At 38.8% G+C, this 26469-nt stretch overlaps 1 protein-coding gene across 3 annotated transcripts in view; it reads right to left on the bottom strand.

The window, feature by feature from the left end:
- Nucleotides 1–26469, bottom strand: part of ERBIN (erbb2 interacting protein) — an 85111-nt gene that overhangs the window by 20099 nt on the left and 38543 nt on the right. For 2 of the 3 annotated variants that reach the window (XM_082241772.1, XM_082241773.1), the window contains exons 5-20: nt 20961–21039; nt 20745–20834; nt 18678–18734; nt 14239–14302; nt 13385–13459; nt 12365–12509; nt 11348–11420; nt 10863–10992; nt 8276–8391; nt 6436–6505; nt 5853–5952; nt 5532–5653; nt 4542–4712; nt 2895–3077; nt 1315–1429; nt 234–417 (exon numbers count right to left, since the gene is read on the bottom strand). In XM_082241772.1, the coding sequence (XP_082097898.1) occupies nt 234–417; nt 1315–1429; nt 2895–3077; nt 4542–4712; nt 5532–5653; nt 5853–5952; nt 6436–6505; nt 8276–8391; nt 10863–10992; nt 11348–11420; nt 12365–12509; nt 13385–13459; nt 14239–14302; nt 18678–18734; nt 20745–20834; nt 20961–21039 (1774 nt within the window). The remainder of the gene's footprint in view (nt 1–233; nt 418–1314; nt 1430–2894; nt 3078–4541; nt 4713–5531; nt 5654–5852; nt 5953–6435; nt 6506–8275; nt 8392–10862; nt 10993–11347; nt 11421–12364; nt 12510–13384; nt 13460–14238; nt 14303–18677; nt 18735–20744; nt 20835–20960; nt 21040–26469) is intronic. The other variant, XM_082241774.1, reaches the window with a different exon arrangement.

The raw sequence follows: 26469 nt of genomic DNA, 5'->3' as shown, positions 1-26469 counted from the left end.
GTACAACAAACCAAAACTCAGCAAAAGGACAGCAAACCCAAACAAGCAGACTTAGAAATACAATATGGATGGTCATCTATAACTTGTATAGGAAAACAACAAATCCACCATTTAATTTCTAAAATGATTTTAAACAATTTATGAAGTTATTTAAAAAAAACTAGCATAGAAACATGAAAATGACTTTTCAAATCAATATTCCAAACAACCAAGCTATGTGGTATTTTTCACACCTGATTTTGGAAGTGATAGCCATGTTAGTTTCCTTGTCTGGAGAGCACAGAGATGCTTCACGACTACTGTCGGTATTTAGAGAAACCGAGTCAGACATTCGAGAAGGAGAGGAACAATTGCTGTTATTCTGATTACTGTTGTGTGTGGGGTCATCCGACAATGAATCTACATCTTTGCTGTCATCTAAAAAGAGTTCAAGTTAGCTTAGTATAGGTATATAATTACCTTATGGACCATTCAGTTTCATATAATTTTCACAGGAAATCTACTGAATATATACAATCATAGAATTGTATAGTTGGAAGAGACCCCAATCTAACTAGCAAACTGTTATGAAACAGAATTTCAGATCTAAACAATTTCATTTTAACTTAGTACTGTATAGGCTTAAAGCAAGAACATTTTGCCCACTACTGAAATTTGTTAACGCTGCCCAACCCAACTCCTCAAACATAGTCAAATTATGTTACATGCACCCTTACATTCCTGGTTGCATAATGAAGTGAAGTATACATATATTTCACAGCTTCTGCGTGATATGCTTCAGATGGTCAAGTTACATGCATTTGGGATGATAATAATAATAATAATAATAATAATAATAATAATAATAATAATAAATAATTTATACCCTGCCTATCTGGCTGGGTTTTCCCAGCCATTCTGGGCGGCTTCCAACAAAACACTAAAATACAATAACCTAGAAACAATTTTAAAAATTCTATGAAATTACTGTCAGCTCTTCATTAAACAACCCCCCCCTACATAAATTTTTCACAAATGTACTGGACATTATCATGAGTAAGATACATATTTCTATGCCTGTTATTCAAGCACAGCAACATCCATTATATTTAAGCAGAGGAAATATAGTCGAGTAAGACGTGTACTATGATCATAATTACTTATGTAATCATGCTCCAAGCAATAAGGCATGTGAAAATATGCTCCATTAACTTAAGCGCACATGTGCTAGTTTAAAAGATGAATGTTCTAAAATATGCTTCCAGATACTTTCATACAGCTTTAATTTAACTTATTTGTATAAACTTGAACAACAGACAGATTGTTTAAGCTCACCTTTTTTGCTATTGCCAAGTGTTACCACCTTTGGTTGGTTAATAGAGGTTTCTATGAGAGGGGGTCTCATTTCTGCTATTTTCATTTCTTCGTCAGAGGACAGCTCTTCTGACTCCTGCCAAAGGAGAGGTGTGTGGTATAAATTTTCAGATGCTTGCCAAAATAAATAACTCCTTATTTATCTCCATTTATTTTTATTTTTTTATTGTTACTGTAACTCCTCATATTGCATTGAGATTGCTCCTGAGAGGAGCAGCTCATTGTGCAGCTGCAGTCAGAGGCTGGGCTTCGGAAGACAGCAATATAACCACCACTCACTCTGGAGCAAGACCCAGGCACCAAGAAGAAAGCACAAAGGAAACACTTAAACAACAATAACTATTACTACTAGTAGTAGTAGTTATATGCTTCATTTGAAATACTGATAATATGTAAGCTTTGAAAGACCTGGGTGGGAAATTGAGTGGGGCACACAAAAGGAGAGTTTGTGCATTTCCAAGGCCTTGAAACAGGAAAACTAACATTTGAAGAAAAGTCCCCAGACCTATTTGGCAGGCTTAATCCAATCTGGAGGGGAAATTTGCTGTGCCTGTTTCTCAGGTGGGGGTGGGGTGAGTTATAGCTTTAAATAAAAATTCACAAGAGTGAATGGAGAAGGGGAGTCAAAAACTCATTGCTTTCCAAAACAAACGCACATCTTAGATCTCAAAATGAATGTGACAGCCTTTGAAGCACTTCAGGCCAAGGTGGGCTGTTTTCCAAAGCATCAAACTGGGCTTTGAACGGAATTTTGTGCTCAGGACCTACTACTAGCCTATAAACATATGGTATATATTTATACGCCACCCACTTACACTTATGAGTGATTGACAAGCTGTATAACAAACAAAATCTCACAAAATTACAAAATCAAACAATGTGTAGCAAAGTAAAATCATAACTATCAGACGTAGTAGCAACTCATATAATAAAGCAGAGCAAAACAGTACTGTTTTGTTAACTGATTATATTTATATCCTGCCTTGCAGCATGCAAGGTCCTCTCCTTCTCCCACACCCCTTATCCTCAGAACACTCCTGTGAAATAGGTTAGGCTGAGAGTGGCTGACCCAGTAAACCTCACAAATGGGTGTTTTCCCCAGTCCTAGTCTGACATTCTACCACAGCACCACATTTGCTGGGATCTCAAAAAAGTAACTCTGGTGCATATACTCAAATAAAAAAATGTGAAAAATATGCACACTTCATTTGAACAGAAATAATGAAAAGGCAATTTCAGAATCATTTAATGTAATTACTTATTCATTTATCTATTGTGTTCTGATTAAATCCTGCCTATTCAAAAAGTAATTTGCTGCTGGCAACTGTAACAGGATTTTAGCAAAACACTTCTGCACACACTCAAAAGTAATCCCAGGTCATCGTGTACTAGACTGTAACTTAAGTGTTCTTGTGAGTTTGCTTTATTTTTGAGGGGTAAATGAAAAATATTTTGCAATTTATATTCTCCTCATCATGTTTTGCTCAGCTTTGTGTGTTGCTTAGTTGGCAGAGAACATGCAAGGGAAACAATTAAACTACCTCAAGAGTATCCTCATGATTAGCAATTGGTATTTTGTTCTCAGAGGTTTCAACTTGAGTATTCATCTGCACGTTTCCGGTGCTATTCTCAACTTCTGCTACATTAGGTTTTTGCACACAGTTTCCTATCACATTCTGCTCTTTGTTTTCCATTTTGCTCTTTGCTGGAGTAATTTCTGAAGTCTATGATAGATTTAAAGACATTAACAAACATTCTATTCTGGAAATCAAAGCTCATATACTTATTACTTTCATTTATTTTTAAAAAAATCTATACTGCTTTTCATTTGCATAAAGAAACATCAAAGCAGTTCACACAATAACAGAACATCCAATAACAATACTCATCAAGAAAATCAGTAAAATGGTCACAATGAGCAGTAATAATAATTAGGCAGTTTAGTGCAGTAAATTATTTATACTTATATATTGCTTCACACATCCAGAAGCAATTCACGATAACAAAATATGTAAGAAATTCTATAACAAATACAAAGCTAAGTGTTTGTCCAAAGAAAGTACCAACTAAAACAGAAGAAAATGTCCACCCCATCCACAAAGGATGAATACCAATAGCCACCCAAACCCAGCCATTAGCGCTGTCCAAACTAAGGGTCAGAAAAGGCTTGGGTGAACTGTCCCAAACACAACAACAGAGGCTTATGTGTACGTAAGAAAGGAAGTTTTATTCAAGGATTGTAAAGATTCAGATCGAGTTTAACAAGTAAAGATCACCAAAGGTGACTAAGAGTCCAATAATGCTATCAGGGTCTGAGGCTGGATGAACCCTGCAACAAATGGGCACAACCCCTCCCCCAATCATCTTTTAAAGGTGATACATAGCATGCTCACTTGTGAGACTGGTGCACTTGGAGTTTTCTGCTTCGCCTAATGGGGGTGTGGGTCTGCTGCCAACAGCAAAGGTGGCACCAAGTTCTCAGCTACAGTACAGAGCTACCCAGTCCAGCTGCCCAGCCTCTCCTTCTGGCTCGTCTATGCTCTTCCCCATTGCTAGGGAAGCTCTTTCTTCCATTGATGGAGGGGGCAGCAGAGAGAGCAAGTGGGACTGCCTCCCCTTCTCTGGCCTCTAAAGAGAAAGGATCACGTGTGCGGGGGTCCTGCCCCTCCCTGCTTGCAGTGTCCTCAGTACTCTCCTCCTCCTCCAACTAATCTGAGCACAACTCCCACCCTGTATCACTTGGGATCACTGAGTTCACGACAGGAATCAACACATTTCTACAAGTGACAAACTACTATTTCGCCACTTTTATCTCGTAATAATCTTGATATAAATCAAATGGAATTTTGACCTCACGCCATCTGTGAACCGTTTGATTTTTCTCTGCAAAGACCAACAAGGGGGGAGAAAGAAAGGTGCTGAAAGCAGAGATGCCTACTTACCAGAATCAGAGAACATTACTTAAGCTATTTTCTAAATAGTGGCCAATACACTCAAATCAATTACTCTCAGTCCATGTTAACATTTCCAGTCTACCAGAGCTGGATAATTACTCTGTGGAACGCCAAAGGTGAGGTGTGGTTTTTTTGGTAAATATTTATGATTATATACAAACATTTCCACAGTTCAAATTTTAGTATTTCATTAAAATGAACAAAATATGACAAAAATAGAATTTTGAAACTAACCTTTACACCTGTATCTTTCATTGAAACTGGCTGACTTTCTGGTTTTGTTTCTTTACTAGCATCATCTGGGTTTTCTTCATCTTTCAGTCTGTGCACTATTGTTTGAACTGTTTTGACCATATTCTTCAGCTCATCTGGGTAAGGTGTTGGGTACCTCTTCAAATTACCCTCCTAAGCAAGAAAAAATAGTTTTTAGAAGTCGCATCACAGTTGCAAAGCAACTCTGCAAATTCTGACATCAGCTGTGGAAGAGAAGAAACTTTCCACTATAATCATAGGGCTGCTGCTGGCATTGAAGCGAATGGGGAATGCACATGTACAGTCCTCCTTACATTTCTCACATTTCTACTCAACTCTATCTCTAGGGAACTCATTATTTTTGCAGGATCAGTCTCAGCTAGGCACTGCTCCAGTACCAGAAGCTGTAAAAGAAACCTGGAACATGCATGAAGCTACAGATCACACATCCTGCACCTATAGACCATTACATTTATTTGCATTATTTACGCTTTAATCCCATCTTTAAAACTAATTGTTATTTTAAATTACATTTCTACTCCTCTTTTCTCCTCCAATAAACATGGCTAACAAAATCTTGCAAACACCAGGAAGAAAAAGACTAATAATTCACTTCATTAAAATGACAAAACAAACAGAACAAAAAGCAGCAGGACTGAGCATGACATGCACGAGGTTCCCAGAGATTTTGTTATCCAACCACTAACCAGGGCCAGGCCAACTTCAAATCATTGGCTGGCTGCATCATGTGCCTTCACAGCATAACCTCAAAGAGCTTCACGTTAAACACTGTCTACATGCATTCTAAATGAAAGCTATGATCCTCTAGAATCTCACTGAAGCCTGAAGGTTGTGCAAAAGAAATTGTGAGACAGTTGTTAGGAGGTTACCCAACTCAGCAGGAGATCCTATTAAAGGCAGAAAGTGTGAAACGTACGAAGGAAATCATGACAGAATAAAGCAATTGCATACCCTGGGTGGTGCCTCTCTTTCATCTTTATCTTCATCACATTCAAAAGCAACCTGAGCACGCTGTTTCCTCTGCTCTTCCCACAGTGAAGGGTTGAAACTTTCGTTATCAGATATAAACATAACTAAAGAATAGAAAAAGGAAATTGATTCCTAAGCAAATAAGCTCCAAGGGGTCTGGGACTTCAGGACCCTGATACAGATGAGGGCCCAATAATTTAAAAGTTAGAAATAGTAAAATCGGTAATCCAATCTAAATAGATACTCCCTTTATCATCAAACTTTTTAAAAAATAAATAGGAAAAAATAAAATCAAATTCCTACCCTCTTCAGATCTTGGTTGCTGTGGAAACATATAATTAGTAAGTACTGTTTTCTGTGTTTCTGGGTCAACTTCTTTTTGAAGTGGAATGAGTGGTTTAGACTGAGAATACAAACAAAACAAGTAACGCCATTAGGAATATATACACATTCTATACACGTGCATGCAGCGAAATCCTACTTTCATTTTCATCAAGAATATATATTTGATATGAAATATTAAAACATAGCCAATATATTAAGTATGCTGAGTAATTTTATTAACCAAGTCTCAAGATAAAGAGATGTTTTAAAAGAGTTTTGTACACACCCTATTCATGATGCATAACTGTTTTGCAGAATGCCAATGATAATCCTTTAACAGCATGTGCATGCACTTCAAGACAATAATAGGATCCTTTGGCTCATCAGAACATTAGGTCCAATGCGATCACTTTGTGAGAAATACCAAATTCAGAAGCCAAAAATATATTTGAGTCCAAAGGGGATTTATGTATGTCAATGAGGGGCTAGTTTTAATTTTTTTTAGGATTGCAAGAAATTAAAAAAACAACTCCTAATCATGCTTAAAATAAACAATGCTTACCTGATTATCTGATAGCCACATGGCAGTCAGCTGCTGCAGCTTTGTAAAGGTATAGGGCAAATACTTCAGTCTGTGAAGGAAACACGTGATACAAAGATTATGCATAAAAACAAATTATTTATCTAAGAACAGACCAGAATGAGGATACCATAGATAAAGAATCACCAACCCAGTGCCCATGAGTGACGTGGTTCCTGGAAGTAGGTACTAGCCCTCCAAGAAAGAAAGTTATGGGGCAAAAGGTGTAGGTATCTTCTAGTGATTTATGTAAAATGAGAGCGGTGTGGCTACCATGTATATATATATTTGTATTGAGAAATGCTCCCCGTTGTTTATTAGACAGCAATAGCACCAGCATCAGTCAGAATGTGTGCGCACCTTTTATCTCCATACTTTTATCTCCAAATACTTAGCTGTCTTCCTATGGTAAGCATAAGGTTGTCAGGGATGCCTGCCTCTCTAATTTTGTTTTATGTCACACCCCCAGGGCAGCCATTTTGTATTACGCCATACCCCCTCCAATGCAGCCATTTTGTGACTGGTGCCCCCCAACCTCTTCAATCAAAAAAGGCTGGTGATCCCTGGCAACTTCATGGTGAGTTCACCTATTTTTCTAGGAAAAAAGCACCAGGAAGATGTGTGTGCATGTGCCTGCATAAGCTTCCAGCTTATGCATTGCTGGAATGTAGCCTGCTGTGCAAAGGCAAGAGTCACACCCATCGCTTCACCGAATTTCTTTCTCTGGCATGAAGCCTCTGGAAGACTGCCCATGAGGGAATAGGACTGTCAGGATGACAAAGGTTCTCCACCCCTGAATATGAAAAACATTGTATGTTTTTACTTTTGGTTTTAAAACAGATGGACTTGCTTGAAGCATTAGATTTCTTTAGTCTAAAGCTTTTCATTCAACATTATCCAGATCTAAACAAATAGTAACTTTTTGTCCAGTGTGATATTCTCATTCTCTCTCTCTCTCTCTCTGTCTCTCTGTCTCTCTGTCTCTCTCTCTCTCTCTCACACACACACACCCTACAAGCAACAACCTCATACCCACAGCAACCCAAGAATTAACCCCTACTATCTAACCAGTAGTTTTCTCTGATCAGATAACAATCCCAGCATAACTAATAGGGCAGCATTTCCAACTCGGGTGACCTCTAGCACTACAAATCACATAATTCCTGCCCATTGGCCATACTGGATGGGTCTAATGGGGGTTGTAGTCCAACAACATCTGGAAGGTACTAGTTGAGGAAGGCTACTCTGCCACAGCAGTGTTACGGAATATAAAAACTCATGCTAAAATCACTAACTAGTCTTATCCAAGGGGAGGGTATTCCAAACTCCTGAGCTTTCCCCCATCTTGCCAACACAACTGTGGCCTCAATCAACTTCAGACACTAAGCATTAGTCTCCTCTTGGCTCCATCCTACACAATTGCAGGTTATGGGCTGGCAATGGACCGTATTATGCTTAAATTCTTATCCTCTCTCTTGCTAGCACCTCAATTCCCAGACCTGTCCAAGCTTCTCAGCCAGAACTGAATCTTTGTATACACACTTTTCCACAAAGGAAGCAACCACCAAATTAAGAGCCACAAGGGCAACAAATGCATTTTGATACAATTATGGTAATTTGATACCACGATTCATTACATTTATATTTCATCCCTCTCCAAGGATCTCAAATTGGTAAATGCACTTCCATCCCATTATTTTATCTTCACAACAAGCCATGGGGGGAAAGGAAGGCACTTAGGCTAAGAAACAGTGACTGACCTATGGTCATTGAGTGGCGCTTCATTATTCATAATTGACACAAAAGAATGCAAATAACAAACCTATTGTCACTTAGATTGATGACTTTTAATTTCTGCATATCACCCATTTCCTCTGGGAGGAACTCCAGCTTATTAGAATGTAAGAACAGAACAGTTACATGTTTCCAGTTTCCAATCTGAAAAATAAATAAGTAAGTTTGATTACTCAGCAATCCAGAGAATTAGCTGCTGAATGTTTTAAGTCATGCATTTATCTATTATTTTTTAATAGGAAAAGAAACACTTGCTTGGATATATTTTCAAAGAGAAAAATTTCCACTAACTAGGACCCACATTATTTTGGATATAAAGGGACAAGAAAGGTCAGGGTGGATTAGAGGAAACTAAGATAGCAATTTATTCGTCGCCTTTAAACTTGCACCAAAAGTACAGTATTTTTTCACAATGAGGTTATATGTACTTTTTTATTCCACCTAAAGAAGAGGTTCCCAACCTTTCTGGGCCCATTTCAAATTATATAACTTGCACCACCACAAACCTGTTCTTTCAGTTTATTTCTTGAGCACTGGGGAGGCAGGGGGAACATTCTCAGACCCCAGACCCCAGAGAGCAGGAGAGAGGAAAAGCAACCAAGCACACAAGACATTCCCCACCACTGAGGAGGAGAAAACGACAGAAAAAACCCAGCCTTCCAAGGAGAACGGAGAACACCTAAAGCAAAAACAGATCCATATCCCACTCCAAGGGGGAGGGACAAACAAAGAAGTGTACCAAACCACAGAAAGTAAGAAGGTGTGTGTGCACGTGCGCGCACAAACACACACAGTTCATCTTCTTTTATTCTCTTCTCGTGTCCATCCTTCCTCTCCCATCCCTTTTTCCTTTCTCTTTCAATACACTCTTATTTCCTCTGCAATACCGGTCTCAGTCTAGAAAACTATAGAGTTGAAAGAGGAAGTGGGAAGGGGCAAAACAACTCCTGCCTCCTCTCTCAACTTCCATTTTCTCTCTCAATTTCCAGGTAGAGATTTCACCCTTCTCACTTATAAAGGGCTGGGGTTTAACTCCTGGCCAGGGCAGCAGAAGTGAGGGGAGTACAGAGGCTTTTACAGGCATCAGTGCTCTTGTGGTCACTGCATTGGAGACCACAGACCTAAAGAATGCAGGCCAGTTTGACTATTCTCGTGGCATCTAGCAACCACCCTCAAAGAATAGCTGTCAACTTTCAGAATTGAAAAAAAGGGATCAGCAGCCTCACCCGTCCCAGGGACAGTCTACGGGATATCTAACAATCCAGGATAGCAGCGGGAAGCAGCGAGAAACGGCGCTGGGATAAGGGAATTTCCCGCAAAAAAAGGGAAGGTTGACAGCTATGCCTCAAAGGCTGCAATTTGCTTGACTCTTTTAGGCTGCTATGAGCCCATGGATTTGATTTTCAGCGTGGTAGCCATGTTAAGTCTATTGCTGCAGGAAGCTTGTGTCATTTATTGGTGCATAAGCAACAGGACGTAAGAGGAAGGAACAAAGTACACACTATATCTCCTATACTGGAATGCGGCCATGCAAATTACTCATCGCCAACGCCTTTCAATGGCATGCAAATGCATAGCAAACACAGCAATCATATTCATTCTTGGTATAGCTGAACGGAAGAATAAGCATCAGTTGTACAATTGAGGCACAGGTTTCTACTAGTGCAGATCTAACTTATGACCCCTGTACATGCAGAAAACTGCATGACTCTTTGGTCTAGGAACTTTCTTCTCTTTAGTCCAATGCACATTGCCTAATGCCATTTTTTCTGTGCAATAACTTTTTGTCAGAAAATAACATGACAACTTGTGCCTACTGACAACTGTTCTGACATTTATTTGCATATTCAAGTTAAGGCAGGCTTCACTTGATGTCACCAAGGAACATTCAGCTACTCTCATCCTTAAAACTATTTATTTTTCATCTTTCTTTCAAGGAGCTCGAGGTGACATAAAGGGTTCTCTTTCTTTTCTTTTCTTTTCTTTTCTTTTCTTTTCTTTTCTTTTCTTTTCTTTCCTTTCCTTTCCTTTCCTTTCTTTCATTCTTCCTCTTTCTTTTTAAGAGTTTATTGGCATAAACACATACAGAATACAATGAAAATATGGATATAGTGAATAAAAAAACCACAGGTGCAGGGGAGATACATTTATTGAATATACAGATCAATCACATGAAAGTTCATGCATTAAAAAGGAGGCAGGAAAATCCACCTGAAGCATGTGTAAAGGGGTAAGAATGATGGCTGCATCTGTTCTGCATGCACCATTATGTCCTTTTTGAAGTTGGAATCACTTCACAGCTGAGGAAATACTGAGAGCTTGCATTCTCTGGTCAAAGCTTTTTCTCATCTCTGAACAGAATGTGCTTTAATAGCAAAACTGGCAGATGAGTGGCCTCTTCCTTTTAAGTATACATCTTATTAATATCTTTAATTGCATGATTATGACTGACACTTCGGAAATTTATTCCACCAACCAAACCTGCATCCTAAGATTTTAGCTAGTTTTAATCAACTTGAAATGTACAGAAATAAAAGCATGCAGATATACTCTTGCTTACAAATCTAAACATATGTAATATATTAAAAACTAGATTTTCATTAATAAGAACTTACCTCTGGTGGCAACTGTGTTAAAAAGTTATGATCTGCAGCAAAGGTCCTTGTATTAGAGAGCTGTCCAATAGACGAAGGCAACGCTTCAATCTCATTGAAGCTACAGTCCAGTTCTTCAACTGATGTTAAACTGAAATTCAATTAAATTTGTTAAATTAAAAAGTCTTTTACATGACAGTGCCATTTTAAAATGAACAAAATAAAAATTAATATCCAGTTGTAATATAAATGCTAAGTAATAAGAGCTAAATGTAGGGCTGAAGTTCACCCCTTTTAAAAATATAGCCCAAAGCTCATTATTCCAAGCTACCTGTAGCCTTTCCAAAATAATCTGCTGGCGTATGAACCAACAACTGATAAAACCATGCAATGTCTACATGGTACTGTATTTGATGTGCAGTAGATAAGAGGATTGTAACCAAACAAGAAGTCATTAAGGAACAAAACCATAGAATATAAGCCCTTATTTATTCAGAAATACCTACCCTCCTATAGAGTCTGGCAGATACATTAGCTGATTTTCATCAATTTTAAGAATTGTTAATTTCTTCAGGGACCCTGTTGTAAAACATATATCATAATAAGATAGTGTTCATAGAAAACAGACATTCCTGCTTTGTACAAGGGGACACATGGACAAAGGTCTGAAAGTGATGTTTCACTCTACCTGTCCCACCCCAGTCCATGTCGCGAAAAAACAAACAAAAGAAATATACCATTTTTTTTGTCTATAAGATGCTCCCATGTATAAGGAGCCCCCTATTTTTGGGGATTCCAATTTAAGAAAATGGGGGGAGATAGCCCCCATGTATAAGATGCCCCCAAATCCTGGACATTATTTTTAGGGGGGAAACCTAGTCTTATACATGGAAAAATACGGTATTTCTCCCACGACTGGGAGCATCACTGGCTAATGTCTAAGGCATCCTGCACTTCATACTTGTGGAACAGGGCCTGCAAAAAGGCTGGCAAGTGGCTCCCCTGATTTCCTTCTGCAATGTGAAGACCAAGGCCTTTCAAAGAAAAGCAATTACCAATTTCTAGGGAAATCTTCCACTTCTTGAATCTTAAATTGGGGCCCTTTAGCACAGCAGCTATTAAGCCTGTGTGGCAAGATCATTTTAGTCCTGAAGATCAACACTGCACAGCAAAAATACTAGCTAACAGGGTTGTATCCAGTGGTTGCATGAATGTAAGGCAGCTATTGCAACTGAACTTTCTTTTAACTTCCCTGCTCTCTGCAGCCCCTAAAATGTATCTCCGGGGGGGGGTAGGGGGTAGAAGGCTCCTTAATAGTTTGGGCTGCGTTGTAGAGGACTATAGGAAGGAATCACCTGAATTTGAGTAGAAAAACCTTCCTTGACTGGACCTAGATATGCAAACACAATTTGTGCAAGATGAAGAAGCTGTTTTCATTTTTACTTTTGGCCTACATACAGCATGTCACAAATGTTATTTTGGTTTCTGAAATATAGTAATAGTTAACTTTGGACAATACAAACCAATAGACTCTGGTAGTTGCTGAAGTGAATTACTAGATAACAGCAGGTCCTGTAAACTTTCACATCCTGAAACACCCTCTTCAAGAGTTTCAATGTTGTTTTTGGAAACATCCAAGTAGGTCAAGTGCTTCAAACTGCCCATAAACTGAAAATATAAAAGTATGGGCAAAGTAAAAAGATCCTGTGTTAAAATATATTCTATTCTGCAGATAATAAAAAATAGTTATTTGCTAAGATCTATCAGGCCTGTAACATCAGCATTCTAGTAACCAGCTAGAATGCACATTTTGACAGCTGCTTGTACAAAATCCAAATCTTAAGCATAGTGTCCAGCTGTGGATATTTCATTCTTAGAGGCTGCTGTAAAGCTCCACTGATGCAGACGCGCCTAAACTAATACAAAGTGAAGATTATGCCTCTAAAGGGGACTGTCACAATGTCATATTCAGTTTCACAATTTTTCTTCGACCATACATATTTTGGGTGGAACACATAAAATATTCACCTGCATTTTTCAGAATGTTAAACAATTGAAGAAGCAGGTTCACATTTCTACCAACTGTTTTATGAACATTTACATTCTTGAGTATAAAAAAGTGACCAGAAAAACATCAGACTATTCCAAGTAATCAAGAGTGAAGGCATACTGATACATGAAGCTACACATTCTAATGGATGCCATTTAAGCACACTATTGTCATAAGTTACACTAAATACGTAAAATACAAGGCATATTGGGCGTGGATGATTGGTTTAGCTAAAGTTGTCAAATCAAAGCAAAACAAGGTTTTGCTGACACGAATATGCTTCCCGTCCTCTGGTATTATTTCAAACAAGGATGGTCAGGAAAAGCAATAACCTTGAATGTATGAGGCTTATGGACAGGCTTGAAATAATGGACATATAGGTACAGCTTAATAATCTGTCCATTGTGCACTCTATGGCCTAAGATGAAATGTTGAGGAGACCTTTAAGTATACACATGCAAGCACAGACATTTAAAGGAATAAATATACATACCCCTGGAATAAGAGTTAGTCTGTTACCATCCATCCAGAATTCTTTTAACCCACTTAATTGTTCAAGTACTTCAGGCTGTTAAAAACAAGATAGATGGAAAGATTAGATTGTATTATAGATATACATTTATTACTGACAATGCACTGAGTGAATCTAACTGTGTCCATATGCCAGTGGAAGGATCATTGTTAGGAACAGAATCTGGTTGGTTGGAAGTTGATTTGTGGGAGAATTTGGGGTGGAGGGGATGGGAGGGGATGGATGGGAGGGGATGGGAGGGGATGGATGGGAGGGGAGGATGGGAAAATTGATCTGATCAAAACTGGATACTGCCCTTTGTATTTCTCCAGAAGGTTCATTTTCTTTTATATAGCATTCTATTACACACTGATGCCCCACTTAGGTTTTTCCTACAAGCTTTAAATATATACTGTATTTTGTCAGATGTTATAACATTTGAGTGAAAAGTCAGCTATAAATTTCAGAATGAATTTCACTGCATAGGCACATGCAGAATCAACTAGAAAAAAATGTTTTCATAGTTGCATAAATTATAAGCACTTATTATAACGTATAACCTTAGAAGCTAATATGTGGTCAAATGAGAATAATGTTTGCTTGTAGTTTAAATACATATGAAAATACTTTCATCTGTCACAGATATACCATACTAACAGGAAATGAAAGCTACACAAATCAGTTAACTTTAAAAATAGTTTCCTTAAAAAATTAAGATACAGGCAACAGTTTCTCTGTAAGACAGCATTAAGCTGATTTTTCTATTTGACATTGATTAAAAATAGATTTACGGATAAGAGGTTTTAGGAAAGCTGCGTTACTTAGCTAGAACTCACCACTTCTGTGAATTCATTACTTCCCAAGTCCAGTCTCTCCAGCTGAGTCAGTCTGTTCATGGTTCTGCAAAGAGAAAGGATTAATAAGGAATTAGGTTTAAGAAAAATACCAGTTACATCCAATCTTCTTGTGTTTTTACTAATGCATCTTTTTAATCAGCATCAGATAGCCAGACAGTTCTATAAAAGAACTCATACTTGATAGGGTCAGATTTTTATAAAATGTCATATAATCCTACAGCTAAAAGCAAAGCAAAAACTGTAGTTCAGTGTTATCCAGTTTAATTAAAAACACATTTCTCTCTTAGCTCATTGAGAAAGCAATGACTTCTTCCCAATTCTATCAAATCATGCAACATCATCACTATGTGGCAATGAATGCCAAAGATAAATTATGCCGTTATACGCCCACTTGTCTTTAAAGCTGCTGTGTATTAATAAAGATCCCAATGTTTACCCATCTCCATTGTGAAGGGAAAACATGTGATCCTAACCTCTTTCATCTTACTTAGAGTTTCCAGTCCATTAACGCTGCAATCCTATACACACATGAGAGTAAATGCCACTAAAATCAATGAGGCTTACTTTTGAGCTCACATGCGTAAGGTTGCACTAAGAAAAAGGTCACTGTCTTGTTCTATGACTTCAAGTACAGTACCTCGGGTTACATACGCTTCAGGTTACAGACTCCGCTAACCCAGAAATAGTGCTTCAGGTTAAGAACTTTGCTTCAGGATGAGAACAGAAATCATGCTCTGGCGGCGCGGGAGGCCCCATTAGCTAAAGTGGTGCTTCAGGTTAAGAACAGTTTCAGGTTAAGTACGGACCTCCGGAACGAATTAAGTACTTAACCCGAGGTACCACTGTATCCAGTGAGGGACAGTGCACGGGCATAGCCAAAAGGGATGGGGGGGGGAGCTTCCCCCCCATCAAGTAAAATAATATACGGTACTTACCTAACTGACCAATCACATCGGTTCTGCCCCCCCAACAAAAGTCCTGCCCCCGCCTAACAAAGTCTTGCCTCCCCCCCCCCCAAAATCCTGGCTATGCCCATGGGGCAGTGTGAAATGCTTTCTAAAAATCCTAATATACTAGGGGCCTATCGAATAGATCACACGCCCATGCTCTAACAAATTACCGTATTTTTTGCACCATAACACTCACTTTTTTCCTAGAAAGTAAGGGGAAATGTCTGTGCGTGTTATGGAGGAAATGCCTACGGGTGGCATGCCTACGGATTTTCCTCCTCTAAAAACTATGTGCGTGTTATGGTCGGGTGCGTGTTATAGAGCGAAAAATACGGTAAGCACATTGCTATTAGAAAGTGACAGTGAACTACTTGTGCCATACACATGCATCCCACAAAAAAGTCATCAGCAGGAGTTTGTCCCCTATTATAAGAAAAATGCCAGTTACATTTAAGCTGTTTTAATTAACTAGTAAACTAATTATTTCACAACATAATTTGCTGCTCTTTGCAGAAGCAGCAGCTAGATTCCACAATCAGGAAACGAAGGAATGCCATAAAGTATCAAAATACAAAAAAATGCATTTTCTAATTCAGGTGCAAGCTAACTTAAAAATGGGCAGAATTCAATCTCTTTCATTTTATTTAGACTGGATACATTCAAGTCAGCATGTCCTATACAAGTTGAGAACAAGCTCAAAGACCTAGATTTGCTTTTCCCTTTGCTGTCCAAGTGACAGAAAGGGAGGGGGGGAGCAAGTTTGACTGCTTTCTTCTTTCTTCTGAAGTCCCAGCAGTCTGCTAGAAGCAAGTTGTAAACTGCTTTATGTAATTTTTTGTCAAATAAACAGAATAAATAAAGCACACAAGCTTCTACATTTTGCACAGAACATGGTCATTCGTTTCCCTCATTATCCATTTCATTACCAAAACCAGTGCTTTTTTTCCAGGGATAATCAAGGGTACGCAGTACTGGTACCTCTTTTTTGTTGTTGTTTAAAAAAGTGTGGCTCTTACTGCAACAACTTCATGGTAAGTACCGGCACCTATTTTCCTAGAAAAAAGCACTGACCAAAACTTAACATCACAAATGGTTTCCCGCAGGCAGTGGCAGACCTACATTTCTGGGACCCTGAAGCTTCAACTGTTATGGGGGCCCCTTTGCAACCAGCAACAATCTGTGCTACTGATTCTCAAACACTGGGATTGTTGAAATAGATACAGCAGAAAATTAATCAATCAGAGTTGTGCAACTCAAATTGAGTCAACTAGACCCAATTTTTTTAAAGCAAGGTGGATTAGCTTCTGGGGCCACCCCAGGATTAGGGACCCTGAAACTTAACCTACATTTATTTCATAGTAGATCCACCCCTGCCTTCAGGAGGTGGTGGAATCTCCTTCCTTTGAAGTTTTTAAGCAGAGGTTGGATGGCCATCTGTCCTGTATACTTTAGGTGGGATTCCTGCACTGCAGGGGGTTGGACTAGACAACCCTCGGGCTCCCTCCCAATTCTACACTTCTATGATTCTAACCAGGAATGCTATAACCCCATGTTAAACAACTGCCCAAACACAAATGTTAACTTATTAAAGAACAAAGGAATTAAATGTTAGTTTGCTTTTCCTAATGTTACCACATTTGTTCCTCAAAACGTATTTATCTTGTGTGCATTCCCTCTTTAGCCCTTTTATTTACAAAGACTACATTTTGTTTTAAAAGGTACCCTTAGGTTATGTTTTTTCAATCGCCGCATAAATATAGCCAAGTGAAACTAACAGAACAAGAGAGCATCAAGAGGATAAGAGTTCAATGGAGCAATGCTTTCTAGCCAGCTCTCCGCTGAAGTGTGAGCATTAAGTCTCATATTTCATCTACTGGTTCATTTGTCTGGCGCTAGAATCTCCCTTCTTTTGTTTTCATAGCCCATTTCACAGAACCCTTCCTTATGTACTAGATATCCTTTGATAAAGTTCATCATACATATCAGCTAAGGATGGGCACACAATTTCCTACTGGGGACCAGCAGTACTTTCCAACTTCTTCCCTTTGTGCTGCTAACCCCAAAAGAAGAGGCAGCCCCCAAAATGGGGGAAAGAGGCAGGCAGGCGAAGAGGAGGCTGCTCTCACACTGCATCACCCCCCTCTCAGCACAAAGGCTTCTCTCCCCAGTCAGTGCCCAACACTACTCTTAAGGCATAAAGGAGGGAGAAAGGAATGCCAGCAGGGCATCTTGGCTGGCCATCTCCTACTGTGCCCATTGGCAATCGTCAGCAAAAATAGCTACTGAGAAGGGATCAAGGGAATTGTCAATTTTCTCAGATGGTTTGGTTAAGCACAGCAGTGCTGAATGTCTTCCTTAAGAGGAAGCCTGTGACAAGAAGAATTTAAAGAGAGAGAGCGCGAAAGCACCATACCATTATGAAAGCAAAACAAAACCACATTTAAGTTGCTGTATCATTATTATTATTACGGGGGGGGGGGGGATAATCTGCGTAAATATTTTTTAAAATCATACTGTTTCACTACAAAAACAGCTGCTTTTCTTTCAACTCTAAATTCGTCATTCAATTTCATGTGATGTAGATATGCATACACATGGCATGATTTTAGATCCAAAATCTAACTGATTAATGGCTTCCTCAAGTATTACATTTTCCTACATAGAGATCCTCAGGCAATGCAGCCCAGCCTTACTGGCAGTAAAAACCATTCACAATGAACTTCGAAAATTACAGCTGTACACACTTTATTGATCTCCCTACAGGAAATTGTAACATATTTAGCAACCCACAGGGCATACACAGAGAAGTTGTTTATATGCAATTGTCATCTTATAGATAATTATTTGGACTGGAGTCCAAATAAATTTGTAAAAATAAAAAGAACAAAGACAGTAAATAATAGGTAATAGATAGGTAAAGTAAAGCTAAAGGACCCCTGGACAGTTAAGTCCAGTCAAAAGAGACTATGGGGTGTGGTGCTCATCTTGCTTATCAGGTCGAAGAAGCTGGCATTTGTCCACAGACAGCTTTCCAGGTCATCTGGCCAGAATGACTAGACTGCTACTGGCGCTTGGAGGACCATGACGAGTGGCAGAGCACGCAGAAACACCATTTTACTTCCCACCGCAGTGGTACTTGTTTATCTACTTGCACTGGGGTGCTTTCGAACTGCTAGGTTGGCAGAAGCTGGGGCAGAGCAATGGGAGCTCACCCCGTCACAGGGATCTGAACTGCCGACCTTCTGATCAGCAAGCCCAAGAGGCTCAGGGGTTTTAAACCCCGCATTCCCTGCGCGATTTCTGTTCTCATCCTGAAGCAAAGTTCTTAACCCAAGGTACTATTTCTGTGTTAGCGGAGTCTGTAACCTGAAGCGTCTGTAACCCACGGTACCACTGTATTATAATCTCAATACATCTTCAAACATATTATTCACACCAAAATAAACATAAATATCACTATATACTTACTTTGGCAACATTTTTAACTGGTTTTCTCTGAGCTCCAAAATCTGGAGTTTAGTTAATCTGTAAAATAAACACTCAAGATTACCATTTAAAAGGCAAAGTATGCATATCTGAAATAAAATAAAGCTTGTTTATACAGCCAGTACAATAATTCAGATATTGGGCAAATTTAATTTGCAAATAAAAACTGGGTTCAAATACAGGCTGCACATATCTTTAATATCTAGATATTTTGCTTGCTTCAGAGAATTGTGATTCTTAGATCTAACGTGGGCAGAGGAAGGCATCATTCAAATACAAGTAATATCAAGGCTATACAAAATTACTACTTATTTTGGAATACTTTTGAGAACTGTCTCTAGCAGAGACAAGCAGGAGATTCCAATTATCCCAAACAATTTTTGGTATTGTTTAATTATACTGTAAGCAAATTTCTTCCACTAAGCAATATAAATCTGCAACCACTCCACATCTTCCAAACATTATTATTTTCTGTCCTACAAGTGAATTTTGATCTTAATTTTCTCTTAAACTTTGTTCAAGTTACATGTCTCTTATCAGTCTCTGGATTTATTTATTTTTGGGGTGTTGTCAATTTTCTAAAATTTATGGCTCTCCTTCTATAAATGTGATGACCTAGACTGAACTCCATGCTGCAGCTGAGTCATAATTGGTGTCAAATAGGGCTTGGTTTTGTATATACCGTATTTTTCGCTCTATAAGACGCACCCGATCATAAGATGCACCTAGTTTTAGAGGAGGAGAACAAGGAAAAAAATATTCTCTGTTTCTCCTCCCGCTTTGCTGAAGGGGTGCTGCACAGCTTTCCCTCTCTGCGCAGCGGCTCTTCAGTGCTGAAGAAACACTGCGTAGAGAGGGAAAACTGTGCAGCGCCTCTCCACAGAAGCCAAGTCAGAACAGCCAGAGGGATTGCTGCTTTCACGATCCCTCTTGCTGTTCTGGCTTATGGGATAGCTGCGCAGCCTGCATCCGCTCCATAAAATGCACACACATTTCCCCCTATGTACGTCTTATAGAGCGAAAAATATAGTAATGTCCATACAGCAAATCAATGTATTTGTCTTTTTCGCAACAATGTTTAGATGGCAATTCAACTCTATATACCAGCCATTTTTATCATTGTACTGTTGTTTTTACCTTGCAAAATGCATTGTTTTATTGTGTACTAGTCTTGCACGTATTAGAAAATGATGTGGATGTTCCTCCTGACTTAGCCATCTACATCAGGCTTCCCCAACCTCGGCCCTCCAGGTGTTTTTGGCCTACAACTCTCATGATCCCTAGCTAGCACGACCAGTGGTCAGGGATGATGGGAACTGTAGTCTCAAAACATCTGGAGGGCCGAGGTTGGGGATGCCTGGTCTACATGAATTCCATGAAAGCTAGCATAATGCTGTGATTGAAATGCTGTAACTAGACAACCTATTCTATCCTTTTAAATGAAAGGAGAATTGAAAGCTGCAAGGATTCCCACTTCCCAGCAGCAAGAACAGGTGGGTAAAGGTACAGAAAGAGAGTTCATCCCAATACCACTCTGATGCCATTTTGTAGTCAGTGTTTCATGAATGTTGCACAGCCTGCACAGAAGTGGTCTTGGAGAGTGCAACCTTGCTGTTTTCTTTTTTCAAACCTCTTGACTAGAGTCCCTCCCCCTACATTTTTTTAAAAACAAAAATGACCGCAGAACTACATAATATTTTAATCAGGGATAGCCCCCATGGAGCCCCCTCCAGCTGTTGCTGGACTACAATTCCCATCAGCCCAAGCCAGTATGGCCAATGGTTGAAGAACGTGGGAGTAGATGAATTCTTTCAATTTCCATTCTACTAAGACTAATTCCATATTTCAGTGGGACTTTAAACCAATTATTCTAGCTCATCATATCCATTCTGAAAGTATTACTACATAACTCTGTTTGAAAGGTAGGGTTTGGAATTTACATCTTGCCTCTTAACCAACAACGTGCCTTCTTCTGATCAATGCAACACACTATATTCTACACAATTAAAAACAAGGTACTGATTTTCAAAAACCCATTTTCAAACTTACCTGCCAAAATTGGCTGGTAAGAACTCAAGAAAAGCATCATTCAAATATAGCTGTGTTAGATTTAACAACTGTGAAAATCCATCTGGAAGCCTAGACAAATTTAAACACATAAAAATTAGCAAACACAAGATCATATGTCTCATTTCAAAACACACTTTGTGTTCACTACTCACTGCTCAACTGACATGCTACAATTTAAACAACAAAATAACTTACTTTGAAATAGGGTTTACGCTGGCCTCAACAATTGCCAAAACTTTACAGTTTTTGATATTTTCTGGAAACTCCTGTATGCCTGTAAAAGTAGACAGCACAAATGCACATAAGAATAAACCTGCAATAACCAAAACAATGGCAACTTAATTTTCTGAGATTATGCTGCTACTTTACACAACTACATAACTTCACAGCCAATAGAGTTTCAGAGGTTCTGCTCAAGCTCTAGAGTAATGCGCTCTAATTATTACAGTCGTACCTCCGCTTATGCATCCCTCTGGGTACGTAAACTTCGGGATGCGAACGCAGCAAACCCAGAAGTATTTTTCTGGGTTTCGCCAAGTGCGCATGCGCACAAGTGCTCTACGCACCAAGCACATGCACAGAAGTGGTCCTCTGGTTGTGAATTCCTCGGGATGCGGTCAGACCTCTGGAATGGATCCCGTTCGCAACTGGAGGTACCACTGTATTGTGAAAAGCACAGCAGCTTGCATGGACCTCATGTATTTCAGTGGTATTGTGAAAAGCACAGCAGCTTGCATGGACCTCATGTATTTCAGTGAATTTTCAAAAGCATCTGAATCCAGGTCTTCACTAGCTTTAGTTAGGGATGCCTGCATGCTGCTGTTCCTTGGAACTATAGCAAAGTAACAGAATGTGGTTTTTGTGGTCTTGGTTTTCATCTTTAAAAATCAACCTTCTGACAAATTGTAAATTAGACCTGAAAGTGAGCAGTAATGCCTGGTAAAATCTCAGAAGCCAGAGTTGCTACTGAATAAAATTCAGTTTCTGCAACTTGTGCAGGTTGTAGAATTCATATTTTCTTGTTACCTAGATGCTATACTATCCTAAGGTTGACCTCAGTGGGATATGGATGCCTAAATATACCAGTTGCAGTTGCATTATACATTGAATTCAGTTGTCTGACATTTCGTTTATGAATTATTAATTGTACATCTGTAGGGATGGCTTTTTGTTTTTTAAGAGTTTGTATTTTATCTTGTTATCTTGTTGTACACTGCTTTTATGGCCTCAGGCTGTGAGGTAGTTTATACATTTGTAGAATACGTACATACATAAAGCAGAAAGGAAAAGGAGTTTAATGAGCACAGGAACACAGTGTCAGACATAATCTCTGAGGCACCATTAGTCTGCTTATGTATTATTGGAGCCAATGATAATTAATAAAGAAACCAATCCTTCTTGTGATGTTTTAAAATAAGCATTTAGCATGTTAATCAGAGATAATGAAATGAAGCAGTTATTCAAGGGGAAATGATTTAGGAGGTAGACATACTACTTTGGCCCTTAAAAATCTAATGAGAACTGACTAAAGGGCAACAATAGTACAAATCTGAATGCCACAGTGCTCAGCTTGAGAGAAACTATTATTTTTTCATCACATCACAAAACATTCATTTAAACAAAGTACATAATGGATAGCTACCTGCACACTAAAAATGGAAATATGTTCAAGAAATTATATTTCTTAAATTCCCAAGTTAATAAAGCTCCAACAAAAAATTGGAGTTCTCATGTATTGGCTTAGTATGAAGCTTTAAAAAATGACTATTCACAAATACATCCATCTTGCAATGTTTGGACATCTTTGACGCACAACCATAGCATCTTCTGAATCTAAAGTTCTTCTTAGCATATTATCTATGATGTTTCCATACTACTTCCACATATCTATGGTGTATGTGTTATTAAATTACATCACTGCCATTCCTGATGCTAGACAAGCTATCTAATACGTGTCCAGCATTTAATTTATGAATGCCCACAGGAGAGGGAGAGAAGTAATCAGAAACATTTTCCTGCCCCATATGGTTTAATGAGCCAAAGTAGACTTGACATGGGAGATCCACAATTGGATTTATGCAAGTCTTTTTGTCTAAAAGAGCCAGAAGGTGGTAGAACTGTCCTGGATGGAACCTTTGCCCCATGAAGTATAGGTGAACCTCTCTTATTTAAAGGTTTTCACTGCTGTCTCCACCTGTGTTGTATTTAAATGACTATATTGTAGGCATGTATGTGTACATAATGTATATACTGCAGCACAATTAAAAGGAACAAGGCACTCTTAAAGACATGAAAAATAAGCCAAAGCCATGAAACGTGGCATGGTAATTTTCCATTGTGTTCTATGGATAATGGTCTGCACATTCTCAGCAATTCTCTACTGCATATTACCAAAACATCCATGCATACGTTCATGTTGTAACTAACTTTATGTTGTGGCACAGCACACATAATGATAAACTTAATCATGGCTGTTTTTTTGCTACAAATCCAAAATCTACAGTATGGTTCTATTTTTACCAGAACCAACCAAAATGTCTAAGAGTCATAAGCAGGCTTTTGAGTTCTCCATAACTTTTTATTAGCCTGTTCATAAAACTCTGTGTATGAGAGACATGATGCATTCCTGAAAGTCCGCAGTGGATAAGGTGGGATAGCAGGAGGAGTTTTGCAGGCGTAAAAAGAACTGCCTCACTCAATGCTAGGTAAGTTTTCTAGATGACCCCATTGCTACAGGGACAAAAAGGCAAATATCCCATTTTGGAAATGCAAATTCTACAGGTTACTTGGATTGTCAGACTCCAGCACAAAGTCCTTGTAAGACAGAGAACAGAGAAACAAAGTAATCTTCGTATTACCAAAGCTGGATATTAATTGTAGGTGGTGTACTAGGCATGCAATCTTTAGAAAGGCACTTTTATGGAATATTTTATTGCTTCAATCTCATTTTTAGGATAGCATGAATTTGGGTCTAAATGCTCTTGCAGTAGATTGCCATGGTACTATCCCAAGGCCACTTTATAGCTTAACTCCAAATTGCAGGCCCATGACCTACTGCACTATACTAAGCAAACTTTTATCTATGTTACAGAGAAAAGGTGTCACTGATGCCCATGATACATATGAGATAATACATATGAGAATATACACATGATACATATGAGAAGTGAAGGTTGTACAGCTGTGAGATAATCTGTGCAATTTCCTCTAAGTCTTCTACATGACATGGCTGCAAGCTGTCTCCAGTTTCTCTCCATTCATTTGCCTAGTAAAGCTATCAAAGTGAAAATTCAAAAGTGGCAGCAGGCCAGAGCTACAATCCTGGTGGTCTGTCTTTCTCATTCAATGCTCTATAGAGAAGTGGTAGGGTGTGGAACTGTACTCTCCTATAACACTCAATAAGTTTCTTATAAATTTAGGAAAGTTAGATATGGCAAAAATTACAGCACATACCAAAATAATTAAGGCAGTATAACAATAATTCCTACCCAATTCCCAAGGCAGTCTGAAGACCCTAACCCCATAAAGGAGGGAATACATTGTGTAAAGTTGCAGACATTACACACTGCAAATTTCAAGTCTCAAAACAGTATTAAAACACATTAAATGATGCCAAATCTCAGCTGGTAGCTTTTTATTACAAACAGGAACACACAGGAATCATCTTGGCTGTGAGTCCTGGAAGACCTGCTCCCTGACTTGCTGGCCATTTCCCACCTGGCCTGGGAGGATGAGTCCTTATTGACTCCAGCTGCAAAAGCAGAGGCTGCTGAACAGACTCTTAGGCTGCGGTATTGTTTAGGGGGGTTGTTGTGGGTTTTTTGTTGCTGTTTATATCACACACACACACAGAGATTTTATTATGATTTATGTGGAAATTGTTTCAATTTGGTTGTGTAATTTTTAATGCTTTATATTTATTGTTTATAACTGACTTTGCTATGTTTGTAATCATGTAAATCTTTTCACGTTGTAAGTTGCCTGGAGCATGGCTTTAACTATGGAAAGGCAGCATACAAATAAAATGATGATGATTACAGCATAAATCTTGGTTATACTTATTTGGTAATGGGGCATATTTTGGAATGAGGTTTGCCAGATAACTAAAGTTTTCAGGCATTAAACTGAGACACTCGATATCAAATATAAAAAGGGAAGATAAGAGAATCCATACGAGTCTCTGTGAGCTCTCAGTAGGTTTTATAAACCTGCACACTTAACACTTTAAATTTAGATCATATATTCATTTGTAGAATAATGGGAATTGCAATGGCAACCAAGAAGAGACCAAGAAAATTAGGTGCTTCCTGTACCCTATTCACTTCACATTTGCATGTTTACATGTTCATTTAATCTGCTGGCTTGAAGATCTGGGGTTTTAATATTGAGGGCTCTTGGTCTTTTATGTGATTTCTGCACTGGGTTGAATAATGTGTTGGCAAGCTTATTTAGTAATTGATCTTGGGGTTTTGTTGAAATTTGAAATTTAATGTTTTAAATTGTGCTTACTGAAGTCGTGTTCTATGAAGTCGTGTATCTATGGTAAGCAGTTTTGAGAGGAAGAGCAAGGAGGATCAGCTGAACCAACCTAAACAAGAAAGTGCCTACTCAGCTATCCTATACCCCTTCCGGCAAATAATTCCTCCTGTCCATGTGAGTGTGCAAATGTGGAGTAGGTTCTTTCCTTATCACTAATTGGCAGGGGAGCAAAAACACTGAGAGTCAAAAGAGTAGCATTCTTAGCACTCTCCAGCCTTCACTGCAAATGGGAGGAAGCTTATCCCAATCTTCAATATTATTACAGTATCAAGCTGCAAGCATCCAATTTACACAAGGTTAATCATTAAGATTGTAACAGGTGCACTGATCCTCAGAGGAGCAATATAGAAGGAAACAACAAGTAAAATGTGAGCAATTTAAACCAGGTATGTACATTTTCCAAAAAAAACCTGACATCCAAAGTTAGTTTCAAATCTGTGCCATATCTTCCCTGCGGCACTCTCAGGTACATAGTTGTCTGATACAACCTTAATACCATCTGCATGGATAATTTATCCCATTCACTTTCTGAGGGGTGTGGAGGGGAGACTGTTTTAACTACCTCTGAGCTTGAAACACAAGCAGCTAGCTAAACTTACATTTCAAAAAGGCCCCTCACTGTGACATGTAAAAATGGATAAGCTTAAGATATACAAATACATTTACACAGGTGAAATCCACTTCCTATATCCTCAAGACTGATACAGTGGTGCCTCGCAAGACAAAAATAATCTGTTCCGCGAGTCTCTTCATCTAGCAGTTTTTTCGTCTTGCGAAGCAACCCTATTAGCGGCTTAGCGCTATTAGCGGTTTAGCGGCTATTAAAGGCTTAGCGGCTATTAAAGGCTTAGCGGCTATTAAAGGCTTAGCGGCTTAGCAGCTAAAAGGCTATTAGCGGCTTAGCGGCTTAGAAAAAGGGGGGAAAGCGAAAAAAATTGCAAGACTCGCAAGACGTTTTCGTCTTGCGAAGCAAGCCCATAGGGAAATTCGCCTTGCAAAGCGTATCGAAAAACGGAAAACCCTTTCGTCTAGCGGGTTTTTCGTCTTGCAAGGCTTTCGCCTTGCGGGGCACCACTGTACAGTACTGTGACCATTTGCTTTTCCTTTATACAGCTTTCGATGTGTGTGCTAATAGCAATGTCATGACTTAATCATCTTTTCCATA

The sequence above is a fragment of the Podarcis vaucheri genome, assembly GCF_965113315.1.
Source record: "Podarcis vaucheri genome assembly, chromosome: 11".
NCBI classification, from domain to species: Eukaryota; Metazoa; Chordata; class Lepidosauria; order Squamata; family Lacertidae; genus Podarcis; species Podarcis vaucheri.
This window is presented reverse-complemented; position numbering and strand designations above follow the sequence as displayed.